The following is a 15,277-nucleotide window of genomic DNA, read 5'->3' on the forward strand; positions in this document are numbered from 1 at the left end:
GTTGGCCTGAGCAAGAACACTGACGTTGGTGCGCCTATCCTGCCAATGGATTTGTATACCCCGTGGTACAAAGGTGTAAGGCAGCAATAACCTTGCTGATAGGCATGGTACTCATGGTACCGGCGGTAGGGTCAGACGCCACCCCTTCTCCTCAATACCAGGTAGAAAATATAGGTGTGATAAAAGGGGAAACTTACCTCCAGTACTATCCGGTCGACACCTATGCTATAAAACGAAAGGGCACCGTGAGAAGTGTGCTAGTAACTGAACCATCACAGCATGCCCCCATCCAATAGGAGAGGGCCCAAAGGACAAGTGTGGATACAATAAGATGGAAGGATGCATGGTAAAGGTTTCGCATGCTGACCACCATCACATTCACTCAGGATACAAGGGAAGGGGGAGTACTGTGTGACCACTACCGAAACTCTTGAGAGTACGCCGTCATACCAACCGCAAATTCCGCCCCATTATCTTTGCTCTAAGGAGAAGAATCCCAGCTTCTCTAGTCTCTCCATGTAACTGAAGTCCTGTATGCTATTTGAAGAAGAATAGCGTTCTCTCACTGTTTGACTAGCATTCCTCCTTCAAGCCATATTGACAAGAAAACAACAGATTGGCTGGAATTTTTACCTGCAGACATGCAGGCAGCAGGTGAGCCCTGGATCACAGAATCACAGAAACCCCACTGTGCAGATAGAGGCCATTTCGGCCCATCGAGCCTGCACCGACACATATCCCACCCTATCCCCGTAACCCCATGTATTTAATCCCCCTAACACTAAGGGTCAATTTATCATAGCCAATCAACCTAACCCGCACATCTTTGGACTGTGGGAGGAAACCCACGCAAACACGGGGAGAATGTGCAAACTCCACACAGACAGTCGCGTGGGGAACTCAGAGATTTCAGCACCGGATTTGTCAGTGGCTTTTTCACAGAATTCTCACCATATCCCTTGATCCCTTTAGCCTTAAGAAATATACCCAACTCCTTCTTGAAAATATTTAATGAATTGGCCTCTCCTGCCTTCTGTGGTAGAGAATTCCACAGGTTCACCACTCTCTGGGTGAAGAAATTCCTCCTCATCTCTGTCCTAAATGGCTTACCCCTTATCCTTAGACTGTGACCCCTGGTTCTGGACTCCCCGACCATCGGGAACATCCTTCCTGCATCTAGTCTGTCTAGTCCTGTTAGAATTTTATAAGTTTCAATGAGATCTCCTCTCATTCTTCTAAACTCCAGCGAGTACAAGCCCAATTGACCCAATCTCTCCTCATACGTCATTCCTGCCATCCCAGGTATCAGCCTGGTGAATCTTCGCTGCACTCCTTCCATGGCAAGAACATCCTTCCTCAGATAAGGTGAACAAAACTGCACACAATACTCAAGATGTGGTCTCACCAAGGCCCTGTACAACTGCAGCAAGACATCCTTGTTCCTGTACTCAAACCCTCTCGCTACGAAGGCCAACATACCATTTGCCTTCTTAACCGCCTGCTGCACCTGCATACTTACCTTCAGCGACTGGTGCACAAGGACGCCCAGGTCTCGTTGCACTTCCCCTTTTCCCAATCTATTGCCATTCAGATAATAATCTGCCTTCTTGCTTTTGACACCAAAGTGGATAACCTCGCATTTATCCACGTTATATTGCATCTGCCATGCTTCTGCCCAATCACCCAACCTGTCCAAATCATACTGGAGTTTTTCGGCATCCTCCTCACAGCACACACGCCCACCCAGCTTTGTGTCGTCTGCAAACTTGGAGATATTACATCTAGTTCCCTCGTGCAGATCATTAATATATATTGTGAATAGCTGGGGTCCAAGGACCAATCCCTGCAGTACCCCACTAGTCACTGCCTGCCACTCGGAAAAAGAGCCGTTTATTCCAACGCTTTGCTTTCTGTCTGCCAACCAGTTCTCTATCCAAGTTAATACCTTGTCCCCAATCCCATGTGCCTTAACTTTACACACTAATCTCTTATGCGGGACCTTATCGAAAGCCTTTTGAAAGTTCAAATACACCACATCCACTGGTTCTCCCTTATCTATTTTACCAGTTACATCCTCAAAAAATTCCAGCAGATTAGTCAAGCACGATTTACCTTTTGTAAATCCATGTTGACTTTGTCCGATCCGGTCACTGTTTTCCAAGTGCTCTGCTATTACATCTTTTATAATGGACTCTAGCATTTTCCCCACTACCGATGTCAGACTTACCGGTCTATAATTCCCTGTTTTCTCGCTACCACCTTTTTTGAACAGTGGGGTAACATTAGCTACCTGCCAATCCATGGGTACTGTTAGAGTCTATCAAATTTTGGAAGATGACCAGCAATGCATCCACTATTTCTAGAGCCACTTCCTTAAGTACCCTAGGATGTAGATTATCAGAGCCAGGGGATTTATCGGCCTTCAATCCCATTTATTTCTCTAACACCATTTCCCTACAAATACTGATTTCTATCAGTTCCTCCCTTTCATTAGACCCTATGTTCCCCGACATCTCTGGGAGGTTATTTGTGTCCTCCTTTGTGAAGACAGAACCAAAGTATGCATTTAATTGGTCTGCCATTTCTTTGTTCCCCATTATAAATTCCCCTGATTCTGACTGCAAGGGACCTACGCTTGACTTCACCAATCTTTTTCTCTTCACATATCTATAAAAGCTTTTAGTCAGTTTTTATGTTTCTTGAAAGCTTACTCTCATATTCTATTTTCCCCCTCTTAATTAATCCCTTTGTCCTCCTTTGTTGAATCCTAAACTGCTCCCAATCCTCAGGTTTACTGCTTTTTCTGGCCAATTTATATGTCCTCTCGTTGGATCTTATGCTATCCCTAATTTCCCTCGTTAGCCACGGCTGAGTCACCTTATTTGTTTTTTTTTATGCCAAACTGGGATGAACAAATTCTGTAGTTCATCCATGCGATCTTTGAATGTTTGCCATTGCCTATCCACCGTAAACCCTTTGAGTGACATTCCCCAATCAATCCTACCCAACTCGTGCCTCATACCATCGTAGTTTCCTTTATTTAAATTTAGAGCGTGAAAGGACAGTGTGTGACCCACTGTCCCAGAGTGTGAAAGGACAGTGTGTGACCCACTGTCCCAGACTGTGACAGGACAGCGTGTGATCCACTGTCCCAGAGTGTGAAAGGACAGTGTGTGACTCACTGTCCCAGAGTGTGAAAGGACAATGTCTGACCCACTCAGGATCAGAAGCCCCCACCTTTGCTGGTGCTCCCTGTTTAAAGGTGACACACAGGCACTGCTCCTGTTTCTTTACCGTTTCGAAGACTGCATACTCGTCACTAAAGCTCTCTCCTGGGACAACCCCGGCTTCGCCCACCAGACCGGCCGCGAGGTTGTCAATGATGTTTCCATAGAGATTCGGCATGACCAGCACATCGAACTGATAGGGATTGGACACGAGCTGTGGGTCAACTGGAAGTTGTTGTTTAAAATAAAAGGAGAGAAAGACTTGCATTTATATAGTGCCTTTCACGACCACCAGACGTCTCAAAGCGCTTTATAGCCAATTAAGTATTTTTGAAGTGTAGTCACTGTTGTAATGTGGGAAATGTGGCAGCCAATGTGGGCACAGCAAGCTCCCACAAACAGCAATGTGATAATGACCAGATAATCTGTTTTTGTTATGTTGATTGAGGGATAAATACTGGCCAGGACACCGGGAATAACTCCCCTGCTCTTCTTCGAAATAGTGCCTTGGGATCTTTTACGTCCACCTGAGAGCAGACGGGGCCTCGGTTTAAGGTCTTATCCGAAAGACGGCACCTCCAACAGTGCAGCACTCCCTCAGCACTGCACTGGAGTGTCAGCCTAGCTTTATGTGCTCACTTCTCTGGAGCGGGACTTGAACCCATAAACTTCTGACTCGAGGCGAGCGTGCTACCCACTCAGCCACAGCTTACACTGTATATGGAAACAAAATATATTTCAAATAATTTAGTCAATTAAATCCATCTTTACAAAAATACTTGGCTTTGTTGCTGCCTTTGGAGGATGTAAAATTAATTTTTTTTAAGTTTTAAAAATTCGCCAATGAATATTGGACCCCAATGGGCATTCCAAAGCAGGGTTTCAATTTCTCAATAAAATTCCTTATATGCTCTTAATGGATTTTGTCTGAGAGATGGGAGATTGTTTCCCCTGGCTGGAGGGTCTAGAACTATGGGGCATAGTCTCAGGACCATTCGAGACTCGTCAGATACTGATGCAGCAAGACCTGGACAACATTCAGACTTGGGCTGACAAGTGGCAAGTAACATTTGCACCACACAAGTGCCAGGCAATGACAATCTCCAACAAGCGAGACTCTAACCATCTCCCCTTGACATTCAATGGCATTACCATCGCTGAATCCCCCATTATCAACATCCTGGGGGTTACTGTTAGATCCGTGTGTTAATGGAGACACGGAATGCAGGAGTTGATTTAACAAGTGTTTACTGAACAAAGTCTGGAGGTGAACCCGAGTGGTCACTACTGGTACTACAGTATACAGGGGCTTCAAAAACATAGTTCTTCTTAAAGGTACATGCACTACAATTCCTCCCCTTTTAGATAAATAGTACATAACATTTTAAGTAATAATTAAATAACATTTTTACAAGAACAATAATATACACATTTGCTGAAGTTAATCAATTACAAATTCAGTCTCTCTGGAGGCTTCCTGACTCGGTCCGGATAATGCCTCGGTGGTGTAGTAGGTTCTTTTGGCAAGGTTGATTCGGCTTCAATGCCAGTGTCGGGTTCATCTGGTTCCAGTATCACTGGATCGGAGGTAGATACTATGGGTATCTCTGCTTCATCACTAGGCGTATAGAGTTGTGGTGTAGGTTGTCCTTTTTCGGATGACTCTATGATCCGGTCAGCATGGCACCTTATTATGCTTTCTCCAATGTCCACGGTATACATCAGCGGTCCTAGTCGTGTGCAAATAGTTCCAGGCTGCCATTTCTCGGTACGGTAGTCCCGGACCAAAACTGGTTGACCTATCTGGAAGGTTCTAGTTGGCCTTTCATTCATGCTTTGAAATTGCCGGTTCTCTACGTCCCTTCTGACGTTTGGCTTGACCAAATCCAGCCGGCATCTTCGTCTTCTATTGAAAAACATCATGGCGGGGGTTTGGTTTGTAACCACATGTGTTGCATTCTTGTACGCAAACAAGAAGTTATCTACCTTATGTTGTAGATTTATGTCTTCATTACCCATGGCCTTTATGGCCTTCTTGAAAGTCTGGACAAACCTTTCAGCCAATCCATTGGTGGCGGGATGGTATGGGGCGGACGTGTAGTGCTTAACCCCATTGTTTTTTTAAGAACTTCCTGAATTCTTCGGATACAAATTGCGGTCCATTATCAGAACAGATCTGTTCAGGCAGCCCATTCTTGGCGAATATGGTCCTTAATACTGTGATGTTTTTTTCCGTGGTGGTGGAGGACATCTTTATTACCTCCGGCCACTTGGAGTGTGCATCCACCGCGATTAAGAACATTGAGTCCATAAATGGACCAGCAAAGTCGATATGTACCCTTTGCCATGGAGATGAGGGCCACTCCCATGGATGTAGAGGGGCTTGTGGTGGGGCGTTTTGGACCTTCTGGCATCCTAGACAGCTCTTGGTCATTTCTTTGATGTCTCCATCGATACCTGGCCACCACACAAATGCTCTGGCTAAGTTCTTCATTTTCACTCCACCCAGATGCCCCTCGTGAAGCTCCTTTAGCACTCTATCCTTGAGTTTGGGTGGAATCACCACTCTGGATCCACACATCAAGGTTCCTCAGCACACTGACAGCTGTTCTCTTCTTTGCGAGAATGCTGGCAACAGTGGTTCGCCATGTGCTGGCCATCCCTTCACCGTTAAATCGTAGACTCGTGAGAGAGTCGGGTCATTTCACGTTTCCTTTTCAATGGTAGAATTTGTCACTGGTAGACATTCCACTATGGTCGAGTGGAATATCTCCACTGGGTCCACTGTAGGCGCCTCTTCCACCATTGGCAACGGTAGGCGCGATAACCCGTCAGCATTCCCATGCTGTTTTGTTCATTTGTACTCTATGTCATATTGGTGTGCTCCTAGGAAAAGGGACCACCTCTGTAGCCTTTGTGCTGTCATAATGGGAACGCCCTTTTTAGGGTTGAATATGGAGACGAGGGGTTGATGGTCAGTCAACAAGGTAAATTTTTGTCCGTGTAGGTAATGGTTGAATTTCTTCACCCCCCACACTAGGCTGAGTGCCTCCCTGTCGATCTGGGCATAGTTACGCTCAGCTGAGTTTAATGAGCGTGACGCAAAAGCTATCGGCCGCTCCGAGCCATCAGGGAATCTATGCGATAATACCGCTCCCACGCCGTAAGGGGATGCATCGCACGCCAGTCTGATTGGCAGTGATGGGTTGTAATGAGCCAACACTTCCCTGGACGTGATCAAGCCTTTGCATTTATGGAAGGCACGTTTACAGTCTTCGCTCCATTTCCAAACTACTCCCTTTTGTAGCAGTGCGTTAAGCGGGTGCAGAACCGTCGACAAGTTTGGTAAAAATTTATGATAGTAATTTACTAATCCCAGGAACGACCTTAATTGTGAGACATTTTCAGGCGCTGGGGCCTTTACGACCGCTTCAATTTTTTCAGGTGACTTATGCAACCCTTCTTCGTTAATGACATGGCCACAATATGATATTTGTTTCTGGAAAAATTCGCACTTGGGGCGATTTGCTCGTAGGCCCCGTTCTCTCAGCCTAGTGAGCACCTGCTCCAAGTTGGCAAGGTGCTCGTTGTCGTTTTCTCCTGTTACAAGGATGTCGTCTAGGTCGCATTGAGTCCCCGGAATCCCTTGCAGGACTTGCTCCATAGCTCTTTGCCAGATAGCTGGAGCTGATACCACTCCGAAAACCAGTCGATTGTACTGGTACAGGCCTTTGTGTGTGTTTATCGTGAGATACTTTTTAGAGGCCTCCTCAACCCCCATCTGTAGATATGCCTGTGCTAAGTCAATTTTGGTGAAACGTTTCCCTCCGGATAGTGAGGCGAAAATATCTTCTATCCTCGGAAGAGGATACTGTACCGTGTGAAGAACCGGGTTTACAGTCACCTTGAAGTCCCCACAGATGCGAACTTTTCTCTGTTCTTCATATTTATCATTATTCAACGTTTTCTTCATGACCGGGACAATGGGTGTTGCCCACTCGCTCCAATCTACCTTGGATAACACGCCTGCTTTTTCCAAATTCTCCAGCTCTGCCTCGACGGCTGGACGAATTACGTATGGCACCGGCCTTGCCTTAAAAAACTTGGGAATTGCCGCATCTTCCACTTTTATTGAGGCGGTGGCGCCTTTCAGGGTTCCTAGTTCCTGTTGAAACACTTCTTTGGCGTTAGCCAAGGTTTCTTTTAATCGTCCAGGTATGACGTCATCATCGTTTTTTTTCTTACTGGTCACCGTCAGTGCCTGAATGGAGTGCCAGTCTAAACTTATCTTTCTGATCCATTCACGCCCCAACAACGGTGGACCACCATCTTGCAGAACGTATAAATACAACTTCTGTATTTCCTTGCCGTTGTATACAACAGGCACCCTTATTTTCCCTCTGGGGTATACTTTCTGCCCCGTATATGTCTTCAAGATAATGGATGTGTCTTTCAAAGGTATATGCGGAAATAGCCGCTCGTAATCCCGTCGACTCATGGCGGTCATAGCTGATCCTGTATCTAGCTCTATTTTGACTGGGGACCCCGCTATCGTGAGGGTAACCCAAATGGTCTGGTAATCTTCTTTGGCAATTATATTATGTAATTTGAGACAGCTTAGTCTCTTGTTTCCGGAGTCGCTATTGCTCTTCTGGTCTTCGGAGCTACTGTCCGTCATCATTTGTACCTTTCTGTACTTTTCCTTATTGACCTTTTTACTGTCAGCGGATTTCTTTCCAGATCTGCATACACGTGCAATGTGTCCCATCTTTCCGCATTGCCTGCATGCTTTGTCCTTGAACCAGCAGTCCTTCTGGTCATGGGTGGATCTGCTGCAGCGATAACATCTCTCGAAACCCCGTGTCATTTCATGGGTGCCGAAGTCCTGTGGCTTTTGCTGTATCTCTGCAGCTCCTCTTGCTGCTGCTTCGTATGATACAGCCACACTGAAAGCCTTGTCCAGTGTCAAATCTTTCTCAGAAAGTAGTCTTTTCTGTGTTCCTTCGCTTAGGAGACCGCAGACGAATTTGTCTTGTAGAGAATCTGCCAGTCCTGCCCCGAATTGGCAGTGCTTTGACAGCTTTCGTAATTCGGTGAGGTAATCAGCGTTACTTTCATTCTTGTGCTGATTCCTCCTGAAGAATTTGAATCGTTCCGCTATCAGCAGCGGTGTTGGGTTTAAGTGCTCCTATAAGGTATCAACAATCTCATTAAAATTCTTGTCCATCGGTTTGGCTGGAGTGATCAAGTTTCGTAACAGCCCATATGTCCTTGCGCCCATCAGATTTAGAAGTACTGATGCCTTTTTATCATCCGCTACCTCATTCGCCTTGCAATATACCTCCACTCCTTCCACATATGTGGTCCAATCTTCTATATCACTATCGAAAGCAGTAATATTGCCAGTCTTCGGCATCTTGAAAATCTAAAATGGCGCTTCCGCGCTTTTCTTTCTTCCCCGCCGAGTTAAGATGGTGCCTCCCACGCTTTCACGCCGCTGCCGCCAACGCTGTTCTCCGCGGTTCCCGTTGCGGCCTGCAGCTTTTCGCGGTATTTCTATTTTTTTTTAATATATCGCTTCAATATTCTCTCCGTAATTGAAGAACCGTTCCCGTCATGGAGCGGACCCTCTGGGACTTTCCCCTCCCTCTGCTCGGTCCGAACGCCAGCCGCGCCCTGAGTGCTCCACCCTCTCTCTCTCTTTGCTTCTGCTTCCCGGCTCGCTGCCCGGCCCCGTTGCAGAGCCACCCGATCGAGCTGTAGCCCGCCGCAGCCTAGGAAGGATCAGCGCACTACCTGCCACCAGCCCGTTTAGCTGGGGAAACCACAGACTGGAGACCAAGCCTGGCCCTCGTTTTCAAGTTTCTTCGAGTTATTTTTTTTTTCTTGCTTCTGGCTTCGACCTTCGTCTGAGGAATCGATCCCCTTGAAGTGCTGCCGAATTGCAGGTAAGTTCGTTTCTAACTCGTCGCCACTGTTAGATCCGTGTGTTAATGGAGACACGGAATGCAGGAGTTGATTTAACAAGTGTTTACTGAACAAAGTCTGGAGGTGAACTAACAACACAAGACGCTACACAGGCTTATATACCCGAGTGGTCACTACTGGTACTACAGTATACAGGGGCTTCAAAAACATAGTTCCTCTTAAAGGTACATACACTACAGTTACCATTGATCAGAAACTGAACTGGACCAGCCATATAAATACTGTGGCTACAAGAGCAGGCCAGAGGCTGGTAATTCTGCGGCGGGTGTCTCACCTCCTGACTCCCCAAAGCCTTTCCACCATCTACAAGGCACAAGTCAGGAGTGTGATGGAATACTCTCCACTTGCCTGGATGAGTGCAGCTCCAACAACATTCAAGAAGCTCAACACCATTCAGGATAAAGCAGCCCGCTTGATTGGCACTCCATCCACCACCTTCAACATTCACTCCCTCCACCACCGGCGCACTGTGGCTGCAGTGTGTACCATCTACAAGATGCACTGCAGCAACTCGCCAAAGCTCCTTCAACAGCACCTTCCAAACCCGCGACCTCTGCCACTTGGAAGGACAAGGGCAGCAGATGCATGGGAACATCACCACCTACAAGTTCCCCTCCAAGCCACACACCATCCTGACTTGGACCTGTATCGCCGTTCCTTCACTGTCGCTGGGCCAAAATCCTGGAACTCCCTTCCTAACAGCATTGTGGGTGTACCTACACCATATGGACTGCAGCGGTTCAAGAAGGCGGCTCACCACCATCTTCTCAAGGGCAATTAGGGATGGGCACTAAATGCAGGCCTAGCCAGCGATGCCCACATCCCATCAATGAATTTAAAAAAAAGGGGCCGGCCTTTTAAGATCGATATCAGGAGGAATTTCTTCACTCAGAGGTTTGTGAATCTTTGGAATTCTCTGCCCCAAAGGGCTGTGGAGGCTGAGTCGTTGAGTATATTCAAGGCTGTGATAGATTTTTCGACTCTAGGGGAATCAAGGGATATGGGGATCGGGCGGGGAGGTGGAGTTCAGGTGGAAGATCAGCCATGATCTTATTGAATGGCGGAGCAGGCTCGCGGGGTCGTATGGCCAACTCCATCTCCTATTTCTTATGTCTGCAGTATGAAGATGAAATTCACAGATGATGTCATTACTGCAGCTCCAATTGTTGGGCCTTCTGCCCTGCCAGTAATGTTTTGTCATTTCTGGGCTTGGAATCCCTTGCACTTCCCAGCGCAGCTCATTCACTCGCTCCAGGGCTGAAATCGGGCGTGGCTTTGGCTCACAGTCACGTGTCATCCTTCCACCCAGTCGCCAGGATTCGGAATTCACCAATCAGCAGCGGCAGACGGTCCTCCGATCGGAACGCACCAATCTGAGCTATTCTTTTTCCCCCACGAACTAAAATATTAAATACCGAAACTCAAATATATATATAGAAGCGCCGAATAATTCAGACAATGGCTCTTGTTCGTTGAATTTTTAAAAAGCGTCTGAGTGGACGGCGTGACGTCATGCCGTCACTTCGGGGCGGGATACGCGTGACGAGTGGAGCGGGGCGGGAGGAAGGGCTCGATGGAGGATTGACAGCTGAACTCTCTAATCAGGTGACGAGTCCCGCACGTCAATCACGTCGGCGCCCGCATCAAGCGGCCGGCTTGACGGGAGTGAGGGGCGGGGTCCCCATTGCGCCGAGCCAATGGGATTCGGCGGCCCGTCGATAAGGGGCGTGGCTCATCTCCTTTCGACGATGGAGTGAAAGAACAAAAGAAAAAAAAACATTAATCCAGGGGCGCTGGCGCTTTTGTAGAAAGAAAAATATTTTTTTTAAAAGAAAAAGAGATTTATTATTTAATGAGGAACAAATATTTAACGCTAGCCTGGTGCTGTTAATGTTATACAATGCCGAGTAGTACAGTGTTTACAGACATGGAGCGGGAGGACGGCGACTCCGGGCCGCTCCACATCGCCATGGAGCAGCTCACCGTTTTCGGCCTGGAAGACCCGCCGCCGCCTCCTCCACCGCTCTCTCTGCTTCAGCATCGCCGGGGCCTGGAGACCGAGGCTCCGTCTTCTTCATCTTCATCATCTCCTCCTCCGGCCGCTGGGGGAGCCCCGGTCGCTGTCTCCGGGCCGCTCCTCCTGCAGGGCCCGCCGGTGACGGACACTCAGCAAGGAGCGGCTCCTTGTCCCTGTCCTGCCGCTGGAGGAGGTGGTGGTGGAGGAGGAGGAGGAGGAGGAGGGCTGCCCCTCGTCTCTTCCGTCCTGGCTCTCTTCGAAGCCGAGCAACTCCAGCTCCAACAGCAGCAGCAGCAGCCCAGGAAGAAGAGCGTCAACATGACTGAGTGCGTCCCGGTGCCCAGCTCCGAGCACGTCGCCGAGATCGTGGGCAGGCAGGGTGAGTGAGTGAGTGCAGGCCGCTGAGCCGAGGAGGAGCTGGAGCAGGCGGCTCGGCTCGGCTCGCCCCATGTGTCTGCCCCAGCCCCTCCATCTTTGTCGCCACTCTTTGTCTGAATCTCCACTTGCTCCCGTTTTATTATTTTTTTCCTTTCCGTCCAATCCTTATTTCCCTTCCCATATACTGTACTCGCTCTTATTCCCTTTTTCTCTTTTTTTCCCCCATCTTGTTTTCTTGTCTTTCTCTTCCCACCTTGCTCTCCTCCCTTTGTTTGCTTCACTCTTCCCACCTTGCTGTCTCCCTTCCTTTCCTCCTCGCCATTCGCTTCTTTGTACATCGATCGGCAAGATTAACAGCTTATGCTTTTAATAGGAAGGCGCAATTTTTAATGCATACATTTCCTAAAGTGTTTGAATAAATTTTAAAGCCGAATGCAATATGATGGACTTTAATTTTCTAGTGAGATTCGCTCGTTTTGGTTTAATTTCTCGCCTATTCTGCATCTGATTTTTTTTAAAGAAATAGTTCCATGTGCTTAAATAGCTTTGCAATTTGCCTTGCAGTTTTTTTTATATTATAATATTCTAGAAGCCATTTTTCAAATTGCACTGGTGCTGATAAACAGTTACAAATATTTTTAGATTTGACCTGGACCTGAGCTTCGCAAACATCCATACAGGGTGTTATATATTAATATTACAGAAGTTATGCTAAGACAGGACAGTAAAAGTTCCATGCTTCCCTGGATTTAAAAACTTCTCCATAATTCATAAGATTTGAGATATATGCACGGAAGTGTAAGTATTTGTATAACTTGCATTGGTTTACAAGGGTTTGAGGGTAACACCCAGAATGTAAAAAAAAAGGCTGTGAGTGCCAGTAGATGTATATCTTTTTAATACCAAAAAAAATAACATCTGTGCTCCCAAACTTAGTGTCCAGTATTTTTGAAGGCTGTGAGCACATTGTAAATTTCAGTTTGAACCATTCCCTATTTTGGGAACCCATTTGGCAACCACTTCATTTTTGAGTGCTATAGGTCTGTGACTAGCAGGTATTTAAGACCATTACTGTACTTGTATTCAAAATCCATTTCTTTTTAAGTTAGGCAGGGTGAGTGAGTCAGAAAATTATCTAGTTCCACAAATATCTACTGTTGTGTGTCTCAGCAGGCAGAGTGAGTCAAACTAATTTTGTATACACTTTTTAACAAGTTAAAATGTGTAAACTGATTCTTCTTTCAAAACTGGGAAGACCTAAAGACTTGGGTATCTCATTTTACATAAAGTTCAGATTCAGCAGTGGTTTTATCAACCCTGTGCATGTTGTGTACTGTCAGCTTCTTGTAGGGCTCAAAATGCAAGTCAGTAGGACATATAGCAAGCTGGGGTCTGCACAGAACCATTGGCCCATCAATACTACAAAACTGGGACATTGGCACCAGTACTGGGGCAGGAGGGAGCTGTTCCGTCGGGACGGGCTTCACTTGGCCAGTGCTGGGACTAGAGTCCTGGCGGATCATATAACTAGGGCTGTAGGGAGGGCTTTAAACTAACTAGTGTGGGGGGTTCCTAGAGAGCAAATAATAAAAATGACAACAGAGAAGGTCATAGACTTAGGTAGCAGTGGGGAAATTAAAAACCAGAGCGTGTCAGGAAGGGGCAGAAGGTATGGAGTAAAAGGTAAAGTAATAAAAAGGGCAAAAGCAGGAACTAAGTGTCACAAAACATCTTTGAAAGTTCTCTATCTGAATGCACGTAGCATTCGTAACAAAATAGACGAGTTAATGGCACAAATAACTACATATGGGTATGATCTTGTGGCCATTACAGAAACATGGCTGCAGGGTGACCATGCCTGGGAATTAAACATACCAGGTTATTTAACGATCAGGAAGGACAGGCAGGAAGGAAGGGGAGGTGGAGTGGCTATGTTAATAAAGGAAGGAATCACTGTAATACGGAGAAATGATATTGGGTCAAAAGATCAGGACAATGAAACAGTTTGGGTGGAGGTAAGGAATAATAAGGGGAAAAAAACACTAGTGGGCGTAGTCTATAGGCCTCCAAACAGTGGCAACTCTGTTGGACGGAGTATCAATCAGGAAATAGTTGAGGCTTGTAATAAGGGAACATCTATAATTATGGGGGATTTTAACTATCATATTAATTGGACAAATCAAATTGGGCAGGGCTGCCTTGAGGATGAGTTCATTGAGTGTATTAGGGATGGGTTTCTTGAGCAGTATGTAGCTGAACTGACCAGGGGGCAAGCAACCTTAGATCTGGTCCTGTGTAACGAGACGGGATTAATTAAAAATGTCCTAGTAAAGGATCCCCTTGGAATGAGTGACCATAACATGGTTGAATTCCATATTCAATTAGAGGGTGAGAAGGTTGGATCTCAAACAAGCATGCTAAGCTTGAATAAAGGAGACTATGAAGGTATGAGAGCGGAATTGAGTAGAGTGGATTGGGAAAATAGATTAAAGGGTAAGACGATACATGATCAGTGGTGTACATTTAAGGAGTTATTTTACAACTTCCAAAAAAAATATATTCCACTGAGAAGAAAAGGGTGTAAAAGAAAAGACAGCCATCTGTGGCTAAGTAAAGAAATTAAGGATAGTATTCGACTAAAAACAAGGGCATATAAGGTAGCCAAATCTAGTGGGAGGATAGAGGATTGGGAAAACTTTAAAAGACAGCAAAAAATAACAAAAAGATTGATTAAGAAAGGGAAGATAGATTATGAAAGTAAATTAGCAAAAAATATAAAAACAGATAGTAAGAGTTTTTATAGTTATATAAAAAGAAAAAGGGTGGCTAAAGTAAATGTTGGTCCCTTAGAGGATGAGACCGGGAAATTAATGGTGGGAAATATGGAGATGGCAAAAACACTGAATATTTTACATCAGTCTTTACAGTAGAAGACACTAAGAATATCCCAACACTGGACAAACAGGGGGCTAAAGGGGGGGAGGAGCTAAACACGATCAAAATCACTAAGGAAGTGGTACTCGGTAAAATAATGGGACTCAAGGCGGATAAATCACCTGGACCTGATGGCTTACATCCTAGGGTCTTGAGGGAAGTGGCGGTAGGGATTGTGGATGCATTGGTAATAATTTTCCAAAACTCCCTGGACTCGGCAAAGGTCCCGGCAGACTGGAAAACTGCTAATGTAACACCCTTATTTAAAAAGGGCAGTAGACAGAAGGCGGGAAAGTATAGACCTAACATCTGTGGTAGGTAAAATTTTGGAGTCCATTATTAAGGAGACAGTAACAGGACATTTGGATAATCCTAATTTAATAGGACAAAGTCAGCATGGTTTTATGAAGGGGAAGTCATGTTTGACAAATTTGCTGGAGTTCTTTGAGGAAGTAACATATAGGGTGGATAAAGAGGAACCAGTGGACGTAGTGTATTTAGACTTCCAAAAGGCATTTGACAAGGTGCCACACAAGAGTATTGCTTAAGATAAAAAATCATGGGATTGGGGGTAATATTCTGGCATGGAGAGAGGATTGGCTATCTAACAGAAGGCAGAGAGTTGGGATAAATGGTTCATTCTCAGACTGGCAATCAGTAACTAGTGGTGTTCCGCAGGGGTCAGTGCTGGGTCCCCAACTCTTTACAATCTATATTAACGATTTGGAGGAGG

The 15,277-nt window shown here is 46.0% G+C and overlaps 1 protein-coding gene across 1 annotated transcript in view; it reads left to right on the forward strand.

The window, feature by feature from the left end:
• Nucleotides 1–10,938: 10,938 nt before the first annotated feature.
• The window catches only part of LOC147123573 (RNA-binding E3 ubiquitin-protein ligase MEX3C-like), a 41,347-nt gene continuing 37,008 nt past the window's right edge, over nt 10,939–15,277 (forward strand). The window contains exon 1 of the mRNA XM_085974809.1: nt 10,939–11,611. Within this exon, the coding sequence (XP_085830935.1) occupies nt 11,116–11,611 (496 nt within the window). The 5' untranslated portion in view covers nt 10,939–11,115. The remainder of the gene's footprint in view (nt 11,612–15,277) is intronic.

This window comes from Somniosus microcephalus, chromosome 2 (assembly GCF_052327205.1).
Source record: "Somniosus microcephalus isolate GS21.2 chromosome 2, FLI_Smic_1.0, whole genome shotgun sequence".
In the NCBI taxonomy this organism is placed as follows: Eukaryota; Metazoa; Chordata; class Chondrichthyes; order Squaliformes; family Somniosidae; genus Somniosus; species Somniosus microcephalus.